At 50.0% G+C, this 20,613-nt stretch overlaps 3 protein-coding genes and 1 long non-coding RNA gene across 5 annotated transcripts; 2 read left to right on the top strand and 2 right to left on the bottom strand.

The window, feature by feature from the left end:
* The first annotated feature begins 2,793 nt into the window (after positions 1–2,793).
* On the top strand, positions 2,794–9,888 carry Mief1 (mitochondrial elongation factor 1). Of its 2 annotated transcripts, XM_015501894.2 has the most exons (4): positions 2,794–2,937; positions 4,659–4,836; positions 5,044–5,306; positions 5,709–9,888. In XM_015501894.2, the coding sequence occupies exons 1-4, from the start codon at positions 2,794–2,796 to the stop codon at positions 6,513–6,515; spliced, it is 1,392 nt and encodes a 463-aa protein (XP_015357380.1). In that variant the 3' UTR covers positions 6,516–9,888. The 2 variants fall into 2 exon arrangements, with proteins under 2 accessions (XP_015357380.1, XP_048659069.1); XM_048803112.1 differs by lacking the exon at positions 2,794–2,937 and having other exon boundaries at positions 4,697–4,836; positions 5,130–5,306; positions 5,709–8,508.
* Positions 8,582–11,740, bottom strand: LOC107155866. The gene is made up of 3 exons (XR_001505265.2): positions 11,036–11,740; positions 10,257–10,377; positions 8,582–8,951 (listed from the first exon to the last, which is right to left on the bottom strand). It is a non-coding gene; the product is annotated as an uncharacterized LOC107155866 (long non-coding RNA).
* Positions 11,741–11,896: 156 nt separating this feature from the next.
* Atf4 (activating transcription factor 4) lies at positions 11,897–13,918 on the top strand. Its single transcript, XM_015501895.2, has 3 exons — positions 11,897–12,085; positions 12,576–12,893; positions 13,008–13,918. The coding sequence occupies exons 2-3, from the start codon at positions 12,668–12,670 to the stop codon at positions 13,838–13,840; spliced, it is 1,059 nt and encodes a 352-aa protein (XP_015357381.1). The 5' UTR covers positions 11,897–12,085; positions 12,576–12,667; the 3' UTR covers positions 13,841–13,918.
* Positions 13,919–16,858: 2,940 nt separating this feature from the next.
* Positions 16,859–20,387, bottom strand: Rps19bp1 (ribosomal protein S19 binding protein 1). Its single transcript, XM_015501893.2, has 4 exons — positions 20,207–20,387; positions 19,933–20,061; positions 17,633–17,730; positions 16,859–17,411 (listed from the first exon to the last, which is right to left on the bottom strand). Exons 1-4 carry the CDS (start codon positions 20,256–20,258, stop codon positions 17,277–17,279), a joined length of 414 nt encoding a protein of 137 aa, XP_015357379.1. The 5' UTR covers positions 20,259–20,387; the 3' UTR covers positions 16,859–17,276.
* Positions 20,388–20,613: the final 226 nt, after the last annotated feature.

The raw sequence follows: 20,613 nt of genomic DNA, 5'->3' as shown, positions 1-20,613 counted from the left end.
TATTACTGACCTCATAGGATTGTTGTTGTGAAGAATTAATGTGTGTAAAGTGCCCAGCACAAGGGCTCACTTTCCTATCCATCACAAAGCATCATGAGGGACACTCTAGGAAAACACAGATCAACAAGACAAAAGCATAATAGATTAATCAAAGTTTTATATGTGCACAGGAGCCTTCATAAGGAAGGCCCAAAGACCCAGGTTAAATTACCCATTTTTATGCTTAGGTTCTTGGAAGTGTGAATAGCTGTGCAGAAAAATGACTGGACAGAAAGTATGATTTACAGTGATGGATGGAGAGGGGAAGCCCAGCAAGGCTGCCTGGCCTTGTTACCTTTGGCTCCTCAGCTGTAGCATCTCCTCCTGTGGCTCTTTTATGGAATGGGAGGGGGCGTGTCTTAGGACTGTAGTCAAAAGAAGGTCAGAGAATGTTATTGCAAAAAGATGGGGGAAAGATGGAGTAATATTTTTAGGCTTTAATGCTGGCTTTTGGGTTCTGGTTTCCATGACTTGCCTTAGAGAATGAGGGGTGAGAGACAGGAGGGTGGGGAAAGGTTAGAGGGACTTTGTTCCTGAGGCTTTCACTTTGGCTGTCAGGAGCCTCCACACTTGCTATTAGCTCTTCTCATGTATATGCCAGACGTATTTATAAAAAAGCCTATGACTTTCAAGTAAACTAAGTTGGAAAGTTCATAGCTCTGACCTTTCAAGCTAGAATGCTGCAAGACCCATCGTCCTTACTATCTTGAGTGATGAGTGTTTCTTTACCCATTTTTGTGTCTAGGGAAACAAGTAAAACTTGCCCAAAATGTTGGCATACCTAGTCCTGGCCATCAGCTCAGAGTTCCTTTTTTTTTTTTTTTTGGCGGGCGGGGGAGGGTACCAGGATTGAACTCAGGGACACTCAACCACTGAGCCACAAGCCAACCCTATTTTGTATTTTATTTAGAGACAGGGTCTCACTGAGTTGCTTAGTGCTTTGTTTTTGCTGAGGCTGGCTTTAAACTCATGATCCTCCTGCCTCAGCCTCTCAAGCTGCTGGGATTACCGGCGTGTGCTACCATGCCTGGCTTCTTTTTTTGTTTCTTAAACTATTTAAGCATTTAAGTATACACTTCAGTAGTATTAAGCTTACGCACATTGTTGTGGAACAGATCGCCAGAACTTTTTTCATCTAGCAAATCAAACTAAACCTATTAAACAACACTGGTCCTTTATTGCCCTAAGGAACCAGGCCCCACCTCCTTGGAAGGTGGAGTTCCTCTCAGCTAGTGGGCTGCAGGTGGATTCAGCAGAACCCGAGTGCAGGATGTGCCATGGAGAGCAGTTTCACCAAACAGGTTGAATTAAGTTAGAATAAGGATGGCATCTCCTTGTAGGAGCTTGTGAACGCTCTTTCTCCTCCAGGTTACCTGATCTATGATGTCACCTGGTCCTTGGATGGGGTGGGGGCATTGCATTAGGGCAGGAGAGTCTTTAACAAGCCTGCTCTACTTAATAGTTTCAATCTGAAGCCCAGGATAGTTTCAGCATGAGTTTTAGAGGCCAGTGTAGCTCCACCTGAAAAGATGCAGATTGCCTTAGAGGACAGGTGGGACTGTCGAGTGCTTCCTGGAAACTGACCTTGTGTCCTGTAGATGGGAATCTTAAATAACTTAATGACAGCCCTCATTTGTGGAACATGTTTACAGTTTATAAAATGTTCACAGACAGCATTGCAACAGAGTTTTTTTCCTCACTGCAGCCTGTGATTTGGGGCCATGTGGGGATCATTTTCCCCTTTTCATAGCTGAGGGGTTAAGTAACCATTTGCAGTCACCCAGCTAATTAGTCAGGGCTCTAGGCAAATTCTCAGTCTCACGATTTCCTACTGTAAAGCCCATGTTTTTGTTAGAATACCATGCAATTGCTGGAATGAGTATAGTCAGAAGTATTTCTTTTTTGAGGGGCACAGAAGGAAAGGCAGGGGCATGAGATGTGACACTAGTAATATCCTGTTGTTACAGGGTATTGAGAGAAATGTGATCTGATATTGGAAGATACCACATGGTACACAATTTCATTTTTCTGGGTATTTCCTGTAATATAGGTCACAGGCAGTGGGAGAGAGCAACAGGCTGGGAGCAGGAGTCAGGTATGGCCCACAAGGCCCTCCTTTACTAGGGAAAGGCTCAGGGCTACTTTAATCAGGATGATTCCAAGATGTAGCCCGGAAGCAAGTGTGTACTTGCCTTGCTTGAGCACCAGGCAGGAGGCCTCTTCTGGTTTGTGTCATGTACACTTTGTGACTGTGTTTTGAGTTCACAGGACATTTGAGCAGATGGCTGGTTGGTTGGTTTTGTTTTCTAGTCTACAGCTGAGACTAGAGTGTTGTGTTTTTTTTCTTGGCATTACCTGAGCTTTGGTAGTCCCACTGTGTATTTTCCCCAAGAAACAAGCATTTGTCAAGTAGCAGCATTCACAGAGTGAAAGAGATCACTTTCTCTCACATGGACTTGTAGTTGTGTCTCTATGTACAGGGTGTTTGGTCACTTTTGTGTTTATAACAAGGACTGACAGTGAACTTCATGCTCTCTGATTGCAGATCATGGGGCGTTTTACCCACAGTATACATGGTCAGTTTCCCCTCCCTTGTATCCAGTTATATCATAAGATCTGGTGCCTTTCTTTAGGCCCTAGTGCTTGAGTGCTAGAGGCAAGACCTGACCTTGACAGGAGAGGGGGCACAAGGCGCATGGTTCCTGAGGTCCCAGGTGGTGATAGCTGTGTTCTTTGTTCATTCGCAGGTGAGCAATGGCAGGTGCTGGTGAGCGCAAAGGCAAGAAGGATGACAATGGCATTGGCACAGCCATTGATTTTGTGCTCTCCAATGCCCGGCTGGTGCTGGGGGTGGGTGGAGCAGCCATGCTGGGCATCGCCACACTGGCGGTTAAGCGGGTAAGTGCACATAGCCAGGGCCAGGGGTGGGAGGCAGTAAGGCAGCCTCACAGAGCAGAGCTCAGTAGGAACAAGACTTTGATACTGCCAGTCTAACTTGGTGTTGGAATCAGATATCTGAGACCTTGAGTCTGTTTCCAGGACTCTGCCCTAAAGAAATGATTGGAAATACAAATAAATGTATATTGGCAAGTAAAAAATTGCAAATAACTGAAGTGTCCTTTAAATTAGTGGCACTACACCAATTGCATACTTCTATTTCCCTTGCCTACTTTTTTTGTTTTTAAACATTCATCTCTACCTGTGTACTTTATATTTAGCTTGTTTGTTATGTCTTGCCTATATCTCCCTGGGAGACTGGAAACTGATGAGGGCAGGGATTTGGGCCTCTTTGGTTTGATGGTTTATTCTTGGCACCTAGAAAAATGCCCAGCATGCAGTAGCCTCCCGATAAAGTCAGCTCTCTTTATCTGTGGGTTCCACATCCACAGACACAACCAGCCACAGATTGAAAATATTTAAAATGTGTCTGGGGGGCCGGGGATGTGGCTTAGTGGTAGAGTGTTTGCCTTGCATGTGTGAGGCTCTGGTTTTGATCACTGCAAAAAAAAAAAAAAAGTGTACTGAACTTGTAGAGACTTTTTTCCTGTTGTTATCCCCTAAACAATACTGTTTAAGAATATAGCATTACCATTGCATTAGATATTATAAAAAATCTGCAGATGACTTAAAGTATATAGCAAGGTATACATAGGTTAAATGCAGTGTTTTGTGCCCTCAGAGGAACTTGAGCATCAGAAGGTTTTGGAAACCTTAGGGTGTTCCCCTGGAATACCAAGGGATGATTTTTTTTTTTTGTTCTAGGGATTAAACCCAAGGGCACTTTACTACTAATCTATATCCCCAGTCCTTTTCATTTTAATTTTTTAAAATATATATATTTTTTTAGTTTTTGATGGATTTTTATTTTTTTACTTATATATGGTGCTGAGAATTGAACCCAGTGCCTCACACATTTCAGGCAGGTACTCTACACTGAGCCAAAACCCCAGCCCTTATTTTAATTTTTGGAGACAGGGCCTTGCCAAGTTGCTGAGGGTCTTGCTAAATTGCTGAGGCTGACCTCCCTCAGCCTCCTGAGTAGCTGGGATTACAGGTGTCCACTACTGTGCTTGGCACTATTTGTTAAATAAATGAATCATTGTTCAAAATCATGGTGTATTCATAATATATGAATGTATAGTCAGAAAATGTGGAAGCATCCTAGTCACATGAGGAAATGATCAAAATGATAAATGAAAAAATTCCATTTCAAAAGTACACATAAGTACATATACGTGTGGTGGTACATGCTTGTAATCACAGCAACTTGGGAGGCTGAGGTAGGAGGATTTAAGTTTGAGACCAATCTTTGCAATTTAGCTAGACCCTGTCTTAAAATAGAAAATAAAAAGGGCTGGGGATGTAGTTGATTGGTGGAGTGCCCCTGGGTTCAATTCCCAGTACGACATCACTGGAAAAAAACAAAGTAGTGGAGGCTGGGGATGTGGCTTGGTGGTAGAGTGCTTCCCTAGCATGTGCTAGGCTCTGAGTTCAATCCTGAGCATAGGTAAAAGAAGTAATTGGCACTTACTAGGGCCAAACTTCTGGGGAGCAGGGGATTGGAAGGAAATAGAGAAGGAAAGGCAGGTATATGTCCTGGGCCCTCTGTGCCATTTCAGATGTATGACCGGGCAATCAGTGCTCCAACCAGTCCCACCCGCCTGAGTCATTCAGGGAAAAGGAGCTGGGAAGAACCAAACTGGATGGGCTCCCCCCGACTGCTGAACAAGGACATGAAGACAGGCCTGAGCCGGTCCCTACAGACCCTTCCCACAGACTCTTTGACCTTTGACACAGGTGAGAAGGGATGTTACCCTGCTGGAACTGCCTGTGGACTTGATCACAACTCCTTCGTTGCACAGACATTTCTTGAGCACACTTGTGCCGGGCACTGTGTAGGTACTTGTCCTTTGTGCCCAGCCCTTCTCCTTTCTGGGGCTGAGGCAGCTGTGGACTGAGCAAGCATGGGAAGAGCTCATGTGCCTCTCTCTCTTGCCTTGGCAGATACATTCTGCCCGCCCCGGCCCAAGCCATTGGCCCGGAAGGGCCAGGTAGACTTGAAGAAGTCACGACTCCGCATGTCCCTGCAGGAGAAACTTCTTACTTACTACCGGAACCGGGCAGCCATCCCTGCTGGAGAGCAGGCTCGGGCCAAGCAAGCTGCCGTGGACATATGTGCTGAGCTCCGGAGCTTCCTACGGGCCAAGTTGCCTGACATGCCACTTCGGGACATGTATTTGAGTGGCAGCCTCTACGATGACCTGCAGGTAACATGGTGGTTCTCACAAAGGGTGGGGCTGGGCTCTGACCAGAAGCTTCTCAGTAGTGTCATCAGTCTAGAAAGTCCTGGGCTGACCAGGCAGACTGAGGTTCTCCTGCTGTGAAACTGCTCCTGGGCAACTTTGTTTTTGCTCACGTCATCTTTAACCTTCTCATTTTTAGTCATATTCACAATTTTGAAGAAAGTGTAAGAAAACTGCTCCTTCCTATATTCTTGTTCCCATCTCTCCTTTCCGGTTTCCTCATGACATGGATTGCTTTGGTGACATGAAAGAATTCTTGGCTTCTGTTCTTGTTGGGGAATGCAAGATGGTGCCGCCTGTGTGTGGGGAAGCATGTCCCCTGAGCAGAGTAAACCCCTCAAAACCTTTTTAATTCTGTTCTGGCAGGTGGTGACAGCCGACCACATCCAACTCATTGTTCCCCTTGTGCTGGAGCAGAACCTGTGGTCATGCATCCCTGGTGAGGACACGATCATGAACGTCCCTGGCTTCTTCCTGGTTCGTCGTGAGAATCCAGAGTACTTTCCTCGTGGTAGCAGTTACTGGGACCGCTGTGTTGTCGGGGGCTACCTCTCCCCCAAGACAGTAGCAGACACTTTTGAGAAGGTTGTGGCTGGCTCTATTAACTGGCCGGCCATTGGGTCCCTCTTGGACTATGTGATCCGGCCAGCTCCACCTCCAGAGGCCCTGACACTTGAAGTGCAGTATGAGCGGGACAAACATCTTGTCATTGACTTCTTGCCATCAGTGACCCTTGGTGACACTGTCTTGGTGGCCAGACCACACCGGCTAGCCCAGTATGACAACCTGTGGCGGCTGAGCCTGCGTCCTGCTGAGACAGCGCGTCTGCGGGCTTTGGACCAGGCTGATTCAGGCTGCCGATCGCTGTGCCTCAAGATACTCAAGGCCATATGCAAGTCCACTCCAGCTCTAGGCCCCCTCACTGCCAGCCAGCTAACCAATGTCATCCTCCACCTGGCCCAGGAGGAGGCTGACTGGTCTCCAGGTATGCTAGCTGACCGTTTCCTGCAGGCTCTGAGGGGACTCATCAGCTACTTAGAGGCAGGAGTCCTGCCCAGTGCCCTAAACCCCAAGGTGAACTTATTTGCAGAGCTCACCCCTGGAGAAATAGACGAATTGGGATATACTCTCTATTGCTCATTGTCTGAGCCGGAAGTGCTGCTGCAGACGTAGGGCAGTGAAGGCCAGAGCAGGTGTTGGGTGGTCAGGCACTGGAGTCTCCGATAGAAACATCTGGCTACATGGCTGGTGCCTCACAGGGTCCCTAGGTGCCTCCTGTCTTGCTGGCCATCTTCCTGGTCACTTCATGCTGATTAGAATGACATCTCTTCGATCTCCTATTTTCTCACCCAACCCTTTTTATTTTTGTTACCAAACACTGTGCTCCCTACTCCCCGCCTTGCTCCAGGCTGATTTTTTTCTGGAATGAATTGAGAAGGTGCAGTGCTGGCCTGAGTTGTTGAGACCACTGGGGGTTCTGCATTTTGGCCCAGGTTTCCTTTTGCCTCTTCCTGTTCAGTGTCTTTTCTATCTTTTCCTCTTGTTCATGCCTTCTGTTTTGCTCTTGTCCTTGGAGCATATCTGCCTAATCAAGGTGTTGCCTTTTAGTTGAATATCACAGAAGAGCTGTGACTGCATATTTGCAAGCTGAACTCTGCAGAGTGAGTGCTGAGACAGTATTTAGGGTTTCTGGGGCTGAGGCTGGTGGAAAGGAGCCGGCTTTTGACCCTGGTTCCTGGAAAACAAATCCATCCTCCCCGTCCCCTCAACTTGAATTCTTAAGTGCTGATAGCATCTCTCCTGGGAACACGGTTGTCAACCCACACAGGATGAACTGGATGCAGAGTTATTTGGAGATTGTATTTCTTAGTGAACCATCAGCAAGACCACAGGATTGGGGGTGGGAGAGACGGGTTCAGAGGGCCTGGTGGAGGGCTTGCATGCCCACTGTCTGTCTCTCCGTGTCTCTGTGAGCCAGACAAGGGAGGGATGGGGCAGCACCTCCCGTGGGTGCTGGCTTCGTCTCTTTCCTTCTCTGTTGCCAACAGAACAAGGCCTTGTAGGAACACAGCCTCAGCAGCAGAGGCTCAGTGTCAGCTGGAAAACTCAGTCCCAGTTGGGGCCTGGTGCCTGTGTGTGGCCCCCCCAGTGGGCCCTGCCTTTCTAGGAGGCTGCCTTAGAGTAAGGACAGGCCCAGCAGCCAGTCCTCCTTCCTGCAGTGTCTGCCACAGCAGTGGGAGAGGAGTGTTTGCTAAGCGTTCCTGGCATCTCCAGAGGCCGAGGGGCAAGCGAACATGCACAGCCCTCCTTCCCTGGTCTTGCCTTTCACTTGACAGCTGGGCAGATGGGTGCTAGCCAGGGAGAGAGGACCCGGAAGAAATTACAGAAGAGGGAGGCGGGCACTCCCCACATTCCTTCCTGTTTCCTGCTGCTAAAATTGCGCTACTTATGGCAATGGATGTATATCCTGAGGGCAGGGGGGGAGTGGTTAATACTCATCAGTGTGTCTTCCTGATTTGTATTTTTTTCCCTGTTGGAAGCAAGAGGCTGACAGCAGTTCTCTTTCTGATCTGCCTATTCAGTATTTTGTTCTCCCATCAAGTCTTAAATTCTTTACTACCTCTCCATCAGTGGGATTCTGGGAAGCTGTCTCAGCCCTTCCCTGACAGTGACATGATTCTTTAAATAGCACTAACACCTCGGCATCCCAGAGTTTAGGGCAGAGATAGGTGTCGTCCCTTTTTTGTCAGATTCGGAGGTTAGAACTAGGTTAGCCTGGCTGTTTGGTCTCTGCCTCTTCTCTGGTACATACACAAGGAGTCCTTGTGGGAGTCCAGTTGTTTCTGAAAAGGCAAGAACCTTGACAGCCAAGCATCTGGTTGTCCATCAGAAGCAAAGGGGAGATTAAAACCTCTGTGTGCCTGCGTACTACCTGGGTGACTGATGTGGAGGGGATGGAGTGGGACCTGACATTGAGAGCTCGGATGACCCATCTAGAGCCCAGTAGAGGGGAGGGTTGATAGCTACAGAAGCAGATTATTATTTGTTGAGATAAAGGATTTGGTTTCCAAAGTAAATTTTATAAATATTATAAAACTTTAAAAATTCCCAAGTTGCCATCTCTGACTAAATTCTATATAAAACATTGGGAAGAACTCAAAAATAATAATAAAAAAAAAACGCTTTAAAGACCCTCAAGATTTCAGAGTCCCGAATTATCAAAGCCAAGCATACCTGAATTTAGGTGAGGAAATGAGTTTATTTCCTGTTTTTCAGGGCAACTCTGACTTAATTATTCTTCACAAAACCATAACTTCATTTTAGAATTGAGCCTCTTACAAGTCCTCAGAAGCCTTGGTCCTTGGGTCCGCTGACTGGGCTGGCTGTCCTCTTGCTGCCATTTTCCTCACAATAAAATGTGGATGATGACCAAGTGCTCTGGGCTGCTTGGATGGAAGACGGCAAAATTCTGCCTTTTTAAAAACTCTTTGGGGAAAGATGAAGTAGCTGTCTCCATTACTCTGCCTCTCTGTTCAGCGTCTCCCACTTTTGCCTTGAAGGAACAGCACCTGCTTTTCCTCCTCCCTCTGGAGATCCTGTTGGCACCATCTAGATTAGCAAACCATATACTCAGCTTGATGCCTAAAATGTACTCATTGTTATCTCAAACACCTAAAAACTCCATGTTTATTTTGGTTCGTCCCTGTTTTGCCTCTTCCTAAAAAATGAGTTCTGGATAGCAGTATTTTTCTTTTTATCTTGGTTTTGACTTTTAAAAACTAAAGGAAAGAAATGGTGAAGGCTACGTTTGGAAAAGCTATGTTGAGGTGGTCTCTTGGCTGGGTCTTGGCGTGATTGTCTACCTGTTCACATTCCGGATGAGCTGATTTTGCTTCCTTGTTTTCTACTCAAGCTCAAATGGTTTAGAGGAAGCATCAGCTTCAAGATCAAGGGCCCTGGAGAGGCTCTGAGGGGGTTTCTGTAGGGAGGCATCACCTTGTGTCCAGAGTCCTCGGCCACGCATGGTACGCTTTCACTGGGTTAGAACATTAACTCTCAAAATGAGTTGCTAGAACTCTGCCCTTTTGCCTTAAGTTTAAGGTGAAGGAGAATGGCAAGAGACATTTTAGGACTAGAGCTGATTCCTGCCACAGGATGTAGCCTTTTTATAAATTATTTATTAAAGAGTGGCCCAAATTCCAGAAATGTGGGTTCTGTGGTCAGCTGCATACAGGGTGTTGTTTACCTTTTCCTTTTGATCACCTCATAGTCTCTTAAGTTCTTGGTCCTTGAGGTCAAGTCTACAACTTAACTTCCAGTCACTTGCCTGCCCTTCGGTGGTGGCTGATGTGTTAGTTCATAGACTGGAGTCCACCACCAGTCTTCGTGTCCTGTCTTGGCTAGGACTATATAGGAGCAGCTTAGCCCTGAGACCCAGAGAACCGTTATCCTTTTTTTCTCCTTGAGGGAGGAAATTTAACTGGGGAACACAATGTCCTTCCACAGCATGGGAAGAAGAAAATAAAAATCTTTCCAACAACTTTGACTTTTGTGTGTGATACAGAACGTTTTACTTTGGGAGTGCTGGGTCTGCGTTTTTCAGTCAGAAACTGGCATGTTTCACCTGAGTCTCTTTAATGGCATGGGTGGGACAAGGTACCACCAGACTCATTTTTCTATGGCCTTGGCAGTGTCAAAACTGGAGAAATACCACTTTTTAAAATTCTCAACCACTTGAAAGGTCCTCAGACGCCTCAAAAGTCTGTAGAGCAAAAGGAGGACACCCCTCCCAGGGGGCCTGAATTATTCCTTTGAAAGACATGAATAATGGCTCAGGATTCTTACTGCCTTTCACTGAAAGACAACTTCTGTATGTCTCATGGTACCCCATAGGGAAAGGAAAACCACACTTACCCAGCATCCAGGATGCCTTGGATCGCGTTCTAGTGTCGGTTTCATGTAACTATAAACAGGAGTCCTCTGCAGAAGTAGGTGATGGCATGGGATTGGGAGGTCGGGGCCTGAAACCTGAGTTCTAATAATAGTAACAATAGCAACCATTTATCGGCCACTATGTAGGAGGCAGCGTGCTAAGTGCTTTATGTATATGGTCTCACTCCATTCCTAGGACGAGGATGCTCAATCGATGAGAAAACAAGTATGTCACTTTATCAAATGTCCCAGCTAATAAATGACAAAGCCAGCATTTGTAGAAATGATATTTGTATGGCAGACGCAAGTGGAGGGGAAGGTTTCTACCTTCACGGGAACGGACTGTGGAGGGAGGTTTCTCGGCACCCCGGCCTCCCGCGGGTGGTGGGGGGGGCCTGCCCACTAAGACCACAGTTTCTAAACCCCCCGCCCCCAGCCGAACGACCCTGAGCAGGCTTCGCTTCACAAGGCCATTGGGAGGGCTTGTAGGGAAGCTGTCCGTGCCTGGCAGTTAATCAGAACTACCCTAGGGCGACACCAGTCGCATGAAACCTGCTCTTGGGGGAATCGAGTCTGCACGAACCAAAGTCCTCATACTTTTATTTTCGAATGGGCAACGTGAACATAGAATAGGGAGACAACACGCATCCTTCCGGACCTCGGGCTCAGAGAAGGGACGCAGGGCTCGGGTGACCGCCCAATGAGGCCCCACCAGGAGCGCCGTCCCAATCCCTGATTTCCGCTGCGGTCCTCGAGCCTACCTGGGGGGCCGGGCCAGCCGCTCGCTGTCGGCTCCACTGGAAAATAAAGTCTTGGGCCAGGTGACTTTCAGGGACCTTTCCGGGTCGGAAGCAGCCCAACCGGTCCGGAAGGGAGAGAGCGCCCTGGTGGGTGGGAGGGGGGACTTGGGCTGTCATTTGGCTAATTCCGAGTAGGAAGGACCCCCAGCCAGGCCCGGCTGCCACTATTTGAGGCGTGCTGGGTAAAGCTGCCTGCTAGCGGAAGCCGGCCCGTTTGTGGCCGCTCGGCAAGGGGCCGGGCTGAGGGAGCCACTGAAGCCGCAGGGTCTCAAACAAGAACAGAGGTGACCGCCCTGCGAGGGGATCCTACCCACCCGGATCTTGGGCTCGCTGAACAGCCCGCCCACCTCAGGCCTGGAGCCAATAGGAACTCAAAATAGACATGATTCACCACGCATGGGCCAATCGGCTCGACGCGCGCTTCCCATCAGCATCTCGCGCGATAACCAGGCGGCTCAGTCTTCTAAAAAAAGCTTCCCTGGCAAGAAAAACTTCTCTCCCCGCCCTTTCAGCTAACACCGGAAGCGAGGCGTGTCTGAGAGATCCCTCCGCGACCCGCGGCGGCCGAGGGAAGGACATGACTCCTACGTTGTAGGGCTCCTGTAAAATAGTGCGCCCTTTTCTTTCATGAGACCCTGAATAAACTCCTCTCCCTCCAAAACTACTTCCCTGGCATACAGACAGGGCTGGCGCCGGTGGGAGATCACACATATGGGAACGAGTGAGTCGATGGCTAAGGTCACGTGGTCTCAGCGGAAGGATGCGCTCTGTGCTGCGTCCCATAGGCGGAGCCTATAAAGAGCCGGCTTGCCCCGCGCGCGGCCATTTCTGTCCCGTCCGCCGGTAGATGTAGTGTTGCGATTGAGCGTGGGCCTTCCCTCCTCCCCCCCGCAGGGCGCGCGGCCACCATGGCGTATTAGAGGCAGCAGTGCCTGCGGCAGCGTTGGCCTTTGCAGCGGCGGCAGCAGCACCCGGCTCTGCAGCGGCAACCCCTGACGGCTTAGCCATGGCGTGAGTACCGGGGCGGGCCGCACTGGCGGGCGCCCTGCATGGGCGGGGGCTCTCGGCTTGGCTGGGCGCGGCTTTCTGCCGGGCGCGTCGCCGAGGGGGAAGCGGTTTTATGAGCGCCTGGACGCGCGGTCCTTGTTTTGAAGTTTCCGGGGCGCGGGCGCTCCCGGCCCTCGGCACTCCTGGAATCGCTGGGGTCCCGGCCGCCCGGCGAACGTGGCAGCAGCCAAGATGGCGGCGGGGCCGTGAGTCACGGGGCGGGGCCGTGGCCGTGGCCCTATTTGGAAGTGGGGACGAGCGCCTTCCCCTGGGTGACCGGCTGCGGAATGGCCGAGACTCCTCCGGCGTCCATTTTGTGCAACCTGAGTTGGAGGCGGGGAAGGCGGACACAATGGCCCTGGCGCCACGTGCTCCCGACTCGCCACCTGCGCGTCTGACGGGATTCCCAGCCCAGCCCACCTCTAAGGGGTCTTGCCTTCTGATTCCCATCCAGGCTTTTCACGGCATCCAGCAGCAGCATTGCTGTAATCGACAGAGACACCTTCGAATTAAGCACATTCCTCGATTCCAGCAAAGCCCCACAACATGACCGAGATGAGCTTCCTGAGCAGCGAGGTGTTGGCGGGGGACTTGATGTCCCCCTTCGACCAGTCGGGTTTGGGGGCTGAAGAAAGCCTAGGTCTCCTAGATGACTACCTGGAGGTGGCCAAGCACTTCAAACCTCATGGGTTCTCCGGCGACAAGGCTAAGGCGGGCTCCTCCGAGTGGCTGGCTGTGGATGGGTTGGTCGATGCCTCAGACACTGGCAAGGGTGAGTGGGCCACTTGTAGGTGCTCATGTGTGGCCATTCGTGATGGGTCTGGGGTCTGTAATGTAAGTGACTCAACTGGCTCCCGTCATCCTTCACTCTGAATTCTTTTTGCAGAGGATGCCTTCTCTGGGACAGATTGGATGTTGGAGAAAATGGATCTGAAGGAGTTTGACTTTGATGCCCTGTTGAGTATAGATGACCTTGAAACCATGCCAGATGAGCTTTTGGCCACGTTATATGATACATGTGATCTCTTTCCCCCCCTAGTCCAGGAGACTAATAAGGAGCCACCCCAGGTAGTGAACCTAATTGGCCATCTCCCAGAAAGTTCAAAAACAGACCAGGTTGCCCCTTTCACATTCTTTCAACCTCTTTCCCTTTCCCCTGGGGATCTTTCTTCCACTCAAGATCATTCCTTTAGCTTAGAGCTCGGCAGTGAAGTGGATATCTCTGAAGGAGAGAGGAAGCCCGACTCTGCTGCTTATGGTACTATGATCCCTCAGTGTGTCAAGGAGGAAGATGGCCCCTCAGATAATGACAGTGGCATCTGCATGAGCCCAGAGTCCTACCTGGGCTCTCCCCAGCATAGCCCTTCTACCTCTAAGGGCTCTCCTAATGTCAGCCTGCCATCTCCAGGTGGCCCTTGTGGGTCTAACCGCCCCAAACCTTATGACCCTCCTGGGGATAAAATGGTTATAGCAAAAGTAAAAGGTGAGAAGCTGGATAAAAAGTTGAAAAAAATGGAGCAAAACAAGACAGCAGCCACCAGGTACCGCCAGAAGAAGAGGGCAGAACAGGAAGCACTCACTGGTGAGTGTAAAGAGCTAGAAAAGAAGAATGAGGCTCTGAAAGAGAAGGCAGATTCTTTGGCCAAGGAGATCCAATATCTGAAAGATTTGATAGAAGAGGTCCGCAAGGCAAGGGGGAAAAAAAGGGTCCCTCAGTAGGGTAGTCAGGAGTGCTGCGCTTGTACATAGGTGTCTCGTGCTGAAGCTGTGTTGTAATAAATTATTTTGTAGTTAAAGAATAGTTCAGTCTTGCTGTGTTTCTTGACTCTGGTAAGGAACCCCTCGTCAAGCAATCCCCCTTACACAAGCACACTCTTTGTGTAACCAGAGGATATTTTCACAAGGGATGATATGATCCTGGAGTAGTGAGCATCTTCAACTCCACTGGGCCTGTTTTCCTCAGATCTGGTGGTTTCTATTTGATCCCTAGGGCAGAAGGCTGTTCGGCCAGATGCTTCATTGTGCTTTTTACTCAGTTCTGAGACAGTTGGCAGGGTAGAGGGAGGGGCTGCCTGGGTTTCACCTGTTCCCTTGTTTGGCTTTGGGCCAACACCTGTTAATACCAAGATGAGGTCACCCAGTCCTTAAGTGCACAAGAGGATTAGGTTCCACTTGGAAGATATGAATTCTGCAGTGGCCTCTTTAGTGGCTCCCTGAGGTAAGCCTTGAGGCAGGACAGCTGAGGATTATATTCCCTATATTTGGATTTATTGGAGGGGAACTATAAATTGCAGCTTTATTGCAGTCTCAAACAGCTGGGGGACTGGACTGTCTTGGTAATACAGGCCCTATTGTGGCATGTGGGTGCATGGCCCTGCTCACCTTTTTCCCTGAATCGGAAACTACCTACACAGGTTTTATGTAGGTGTGGGTAAGAGGTGTGATGGATGAGATCCTGTCCTTCCCACAGCTGTCTCCTTTCAGGCCTCTAAAAATTGTCAGGCTCACTGATCACACCCCACCTAAGCAGCTTAAGTCTTAAGTGGGGATTTAGAGGTTGAAAGAAATGGAATAAATTCAGCAACTTTCATGGATGCCATATTCATGCTGGTTGGTTTTCTTTTTTTTAATATAAGGATTCGTCTCAAATCTAGCAGGCTTAGGTCACTGCCTACTAGTAGGTGACTCCAGGACACTTTAAGGCAGTCTATGGTTGTGGGGTGGGACTTTAGCTAAAAGAAAAGCAAGTGAGGGTAAGGTGGCATGTGTCAGCTCAGTAAAAATCTGGTTTCTCAAGGTTTCTGTTCTCTATACACTGTTGGTTTAGATGGGTAGGTGGAGAGGGAAGCCCTAGGCCCCCTTGGCATTGCTGCTGTTTAATTCCAGTTCTGTGCTTAAGTTGTGTTGCTGTAGATCCCCTCCCCCCCCCCCAGAAAATTAAAATGTACACTTGATGGGCTGGGGTTGTGGCTCAGCAGTAGAGCACTTGCATGTGTTAGGGCCTGGGTTCAATCCTCAGCACCACATAAAAAACTAAAATAGATGTGTCCACCAAAACCAAAAATATTTTAAAAAAACTGATGGTAGCCATGTATCCACAAGGAGATAGCCATCTCATCTTGCGAGTGCTGGGTGGTGACAGGAGGCCTGAAAGTTGAGATGTACAGCAGCTTTGGAAAATGACTCAGCCACCCTGATGGGAGTCATCAGTCACCCAGGGGTGTGGGGTGCCCTCATTTGGCAGGAAAACTGGTGCTAAGAGGATCCGCACAGCCAAAGCTGGGATGCTGGCTGTGTTTCCTGCAGCTCCCTGACCCAGAGGCACTGGTAAAGCCCAATATCTCTTTACCTTTGAGAGGCAGGAAGCATCTGAGTGTATGGTGATGGGTGTGACCTTGTTAGGAAGGGGCCCTGGAGCCTGGTCATCCTTAAACTATGATATGAGCTGAGTGCTGAGCCAGCTCCTTGCTAAGCTGCTTAAGACAGTTAACAGCTGTCCAGAGATGCTAGAATGTGGCCCTCCCACCCCCAGCAGGAGGGAAAAGTTGGAAGATCCATCATCACTCCTTTGGAACAGTCCCTGCTTGGGAGGCCCTCAAGGTCCTGGTTGCTACAGTTAGGATCGGTGGCACCCTCTCCCGCCTGCCCTGACCTGGATAGGCAGACAGTAGATTGAGCTTCCTAAAGCAGGTCCTGGAAATACGACCTGACTCCAAACTGCTTTTAGGCAGTTTCCCCTCCTGTGTACCCACTAAAGTGAGCAACTAAAGGCTAGGAAGAGGCCCAGGGTGTGTGTATGGCAAACTATTAAAAACCTGCTTTTTAAAATTTTTATTTAAAAAAAGTTGTAGAGGGATACAATGTTTAACTCAGGGGCCTTACACTGCAAGGCAAGCACTGTACCTCTGAGCCACAACCCATGCCCTGCTTTTAATTTTTTAAATGTGGTGTTAAGGATGGAACCCAGTTTCATAGCTGCCCGGCAAGTTCTCTGCCACTGAGCTACAGCTCCAGCCCTCTGCTACTTTCTTCAGGGGGCCTGCCAATGTGTTGGCAGATTGTCATTCCCACCTCTGACCTACCCAACCTCAAAGGATCCACAGAAACCTTGGGAGTTCTCAGGTTAGGGGAGGGGTGGTTGTTAGAGGCCCCTAATCCTCCATGGGGCCACTGTGTGCCTCTGAAGGGACTCCTAAGTTGCACCATTCATTCCACACTACCTATCCCTTACCTGTCCTGCTGGAAAGGGCCCAGTCTGCCTCCTGTGGTGGTGTGGCTCAAGTACAAACTGCTCAGGCAGATCAGAGTGAGACACTGCTTCTTCCGGACTACTCCCAATGCTGGGAAACTGCCTTACTCTATGTGACACAGGAAGGATCCAGTGGGCTTCATACCAGAGCAGGAAACCTGGGTGCTGTGGGGGAATTGGCAGAAACCACCTACTGGTGCCCACAGCAGAGCCCAGCCTCCTGCGGGTAGCTGAGGCAGCTGCACTTCTGTCCTTCCCAGACTTGCCTTCTTGCCTGGAACAAAGCTCCCAGCAGCTGCAGATGTTATTTTTGCCTCAAAAGTAACAGCAGCACACACCTAGGGAGGAGCTGGGCAAACAGCTCCCTGGATGGCCATCTGCCCTAGGCCTGGACTGGAAGAATTCTGACATGGAGCTCCTAGATCCATGCAGTGGGGGAGTTCCAGAGGAGATGGAAGACACCCCATAAAAGATCAGTAGCACATAGCTCAGGTCCATGTTTATTAGGGCCCAGAAGCCCATCCAGCAGCCACCTTCATGTTCCTGGAGTGTAATCCCTAAGGGCCCATTACCGACAAACAGCCCAGAGGCCTTACCTGGGCAAAGCAAAAAGAAGTGTTCTTTTCTGGCAGGTGCAAATGGCCCCTCATGACTCTTTCAACAACCAAGCCTGAAAGATCAGCTCCAGTTTGAGTATAAATCTGCTCCAAGGCTTCTAAGCTTCTAGCTCATTAGCTCCATTCCTGTCTTCCAGTGCTTCCGGCTGTGGGGCTTCCTTGAAACAGGCTGGTGTGCATCGCCATCTGCTGGCTGTGCCTGGCTTGGCTGAGTCCCAAGGCCAGCAGAGGCAGGGAAGTCCTAGGAAGATGGGCCCAAGTGCCTCTCCCATGGGTCCCTCCAGGAAGCCTAGCTGCCAAAGTATTCTTGTTGGAACTTCTGGAAGTCTTCCTCAGTGAACACAGTACCCTCGGCTACCTTCTTCTTCTTAGTCTTGGCCACAGGCCGGTCACAGGCCTTGCGGCCCCGGTTTTGGCGCAGAATCTAGGGAGTGTACAAAGTGAGGACAAACTACTTCCATTTTCAGAAAAGCAGACCAAGGCCCACAAGGTCACAGGGGAGTATGGCTCAAGGTAGGGCTGGACCATCCTCTCCCCAACCACTCTGCTGACCTTCATGGGTTAGCCCAACTTCCACCTTGTATTCAGGGTAGAGATACCATGGATTCTGAGGAAAGGCCTCAGTCATCACTCTCCAGGACAAACCTGTTGGGTCACAGACTCCTCTACCGTGCTTCTCTTGCTGGTCATAAACTTCAGGTTTGTTCTGAGGTGGTTGTGACACTCTCGCTTCTGGTACTCAGCTGTGGGTGGCAAGCAAGGACCCTCGTTTTAGAATTACACTCTGGAAGTCTCCTGGGTCCCTGGCCCTGCCAAAGGCCCATCCTGGATAACTGCAACAGTCTGGGCACTTCCTGACCAAATCTGTTTTCCACACAGGTAGGTCCTGCTAAACCCTCACCTGTAGGCCCCTGGGGTTCCCAGTTGGTCCTGACTCTTTCAACAAATATGTCCCTAGCACAACTGTGTCAGGCTCTGTTTTGGGTGTTGGGCACACAGCAAGAAACAGATCGAAAACGCTTGCCCTCATACAACTTATAGTGTAGTAAGTGGGAAAAGATGGGAAACCAGGTAAACAATAGTTTTGAGACTGATTCACTTTATAGAGAAAAATAGAATAGGAGATAGAAAAGAGGAATGCCAGGGGTAGAGGGCTGCAATTTCAATATAGGAAGGTCTAAGAAGCAAATTTCACTGAATGACACAAGAACAAAGACCCAAAAGACAAGAGTTGTGGATGTTTAGGGGAAGGGCACATGTCTGGGTAGAGGGAGCAACCAGTTCAAAGACTGAAGCAGAAATGTGACGTGTTTGAAGAACAAAGTGGTTGGCGTGGGGAGGAAGCAGGTCATACAGGGTGTCATCAAACACTGAAAACTCAGGGCTCTTATGGAGAACATCAGGAGACATGGAAGGGTGAGGTAAAGGGGAAACAAGGCTTGAGGATCACTTGAGATCCCCTTGGTGCTGATTAGAATGAGACTACTAGGGGAGTAGTGGGTGGAAGGCAGAGACCAGCAAGGAGGCTCTGGCAATAATCCAGACAAGAGGTGAGGCGTCCTAGACCAAGGGGCAGCCACAGAGGTATTTTGTGGGGTGGCTGCCAAGGCTTGCTGTTCCTTATACCCATCAATTATGTGCCCACCCTTGGGCTGGACATCAGGGCCACACACAAGCCCAAGGGAAGTCTGTGGTGTGAGGAGGTCCCAGTCCAGCAAGGGAAACAGCAAAAGGAACCCCAGTGACAGAGTGGTGAAGAAAAGGGCTGAATGGGCAGGAATGGCCTCTTGGGGACTAAGCTCCTGTGGCACAGCACATTTCACTGGTGCTCCAGTCTGTCCCACTTCCCTGCTTCCACACCTTTCTCCTGCTGTTTCCTCCTTGTCATTTCTAACTCTAGCAAATACATGAACACTTCTTATGCACCAAGCCCTGTGGATTCAAAGACGCCCAACAGTGTTTCCCATCCTGCCCACACCTGCTCCTCCCCAAGGCTTTCTATTCTGTTAACAGCAGCACCATTCCTAAGAGTTCTTGTATAAACTGGGATCCCTCTTCACAGTCAAATCACCACTCCAGCCCATCGATGCTCCCTCCTCAATACCTTGCAACTGCACAATTCTCTGTTATCTCTGCTGCTATCAGCACTGCATTAAACACAGCACCTCCCACTTGAATGAAGCTAAAGAGCAGGACTCTGGGGGCTGGGGATGTGGCTCAAGCGGTAACACTGCTCGCCTGGCATGCGCAGGGTTCGATCCTCAGCACCACATAAAAATAAAATAAAAATGTTGTGTCCGCTGAGAACTAAAAAATAAATATTGAAAAATTCTCTCTCTCTGAATAAAGTCTATCTTTTTTTAAAAAAAAGAGCAGGACTCTGGAGACACACTGCCTAGTGTCCATATGTTCCATCTGGGCAGGTATTTCTTTTTGCATCTGTAAAATGGGGGTGATAGCTGTGCCAACATCACCGGGTTGGTTTGGGGATCTAACGAGTTACAATTTGCATAGGGCTTAGAACAGCACCCGGAGGTATTAAACTGTTGAGTGCTCCATCTTAACCCTTGTTCACTACATGTTTCAAAGGCCACAAGCTCCTTTCTCACTCAGGACCTCTACACAAGCTATTCTTCTTAGACTAGTCTTCTCCTTTCACCTGGCCACTCTCACGCCGCCATCTGCTCTCAACCTAAAGGTTACTTCCTCGGAGGAGGCTGACTTGGCCTTTATTCCAAACCCCTCTCAGAGCACCCGCGTCTTTTACATCCCCGCCAGGGCCGCGGTCCAGGTGGGCCCTTACTACATGTTTCCTCCACCCGCACGTCCTGGGCCCCGCTGCACCATATCCAGGGAACGTTTCAAGTCCTGCCTCAAGTGCCACCTCCTCCAGGGCGCCGTCCCCAAACCTGGCGGCAGCACGTCCAGACCCTCCCGCAACTCACCCAGCGCCGATTTGGGCACCTTTCCCTTGGCTGAGTTTCGCAGTTTCTGGGCCTGGCTCGCCTTCGCCTTCCCAGTCCGCTTCAGCCGAGCTCCGCTCGGCTTGGCCTGGCTTGGCGCGGCCCGGGAGGCTGTAGGGAAGAGAGACTTTGGTGGTGCTGCTGCCATCACGCCGGGGCTGAGTCGGCCCGGGTCATGCCTCACCCCGGGGCTTCTGCCTGCGGCTCCCACCGTCCTCCAGACCGCGCCGGACGCCCCCGGGAAATCCCTCCTCACCCTCGGATTCCGCCAGCAGCTCGAGACCCCTTCGCAGCAACGCGGCCGACATGACTGCGCCTGACCCGGCCCACGCTACTTCCGCGCTGATGGCTTTATTTGTCTCGGCGGAAACCCCCGCTAGAACAGACGGTTCCGGAGTGGGCGGCGGAAGTGCCCACCTTCCACACGACGCATGCGTTAAAGGTGTACTCGGGCACGGAAGGAGGGCGGGAACTGGGAGCGGGTCAAGGCGAGGAAGGACACATTTGTTATCCAATCCTAATCCAACCACGCCTTCTCCCGGAAGTCGCCTGCAGTACTCGAGCTTGGTTGGTCAATTATTCTCCTGGGCGTGGCGCGGGGCCGAGCGTTGCCTTCTCTAGTTTTAGGAAAGGACGTCGTGAGGCCGCGTTTGGTTTCAGGTG

Source organism: Marmota marmota, unplaced genomic scaffold (genome assembly GCF_001458135.2).
Source record: "Marmota marmota marmota unplaced genomic scaffold, marMar, whole genome shotgun sequence".
Taxonomy (NCBI): domain Eukaryota; kingdom Metazoa; phylum Chordata; class Mammalia; order Rodentia; family Sciuridae; genus Marmota; species Marmota marmota.
This window is presented reverse-complemented; position numbering and strand designations above follow the sequence as displayed.

Coding starts and splice junctions, on each gene's coding strand:
- Mief1 (XM_015501894.2), top strand. CDS start 2,794: ATGGCAGGTGCTGGTGAGCGCAAAGGCAAGAAGGATGACAATGGCATT. Junction 4,837..5,043: donor CTCTTTGACCTTTGACACAG/GTGAGAAGGGAT, acceptor TTGCCTTGGCAG/ATACATTCTGCCCGCCCCGG. Junction 5,307..5,708: donor GCCTCTACGATGACCTGCAG/GTAACATGGTGG, acceptor CTGTTCTGGCAG/GTGGTGACAGCCGACCACAT.
- Atf4 (XM_015501895.2), top strand. CDS start 12,668: ATGACCGAGATGAGCTTCCTGAGCAGCGAGGTGTTGGCGGGGGACTTG. Junction 12,894..13,007: donor TGCCTCAGACACTGGCAAGG/GTGAGTGGGCCA, acceptor TTCTTTTTGCAG/AGGATGCCTTCTCTGGGACA.
- Rps19bp1 (XM_015501893.2), bottom strand. CDS start 20,258: ATGTCGGCCGCGTTGCTGCGAAGGGGTCTCGAGCTGCTGGCGGAATCC. Junction 17,731..19,932: donor GGTGCCCAAATCGGCGCTGG/GTGAGTTGCGGG, acceptor TGCCACCCACAG/CTGAGTACCAGAAGCGAGAG. Junction 17,412..17,632: donor AGGAGTCTGTGACCCAACAG/GTTTGTCCTGGA, acceptor TACACTCCCTAG/ATTCTGCGCCAAAACCGGGG.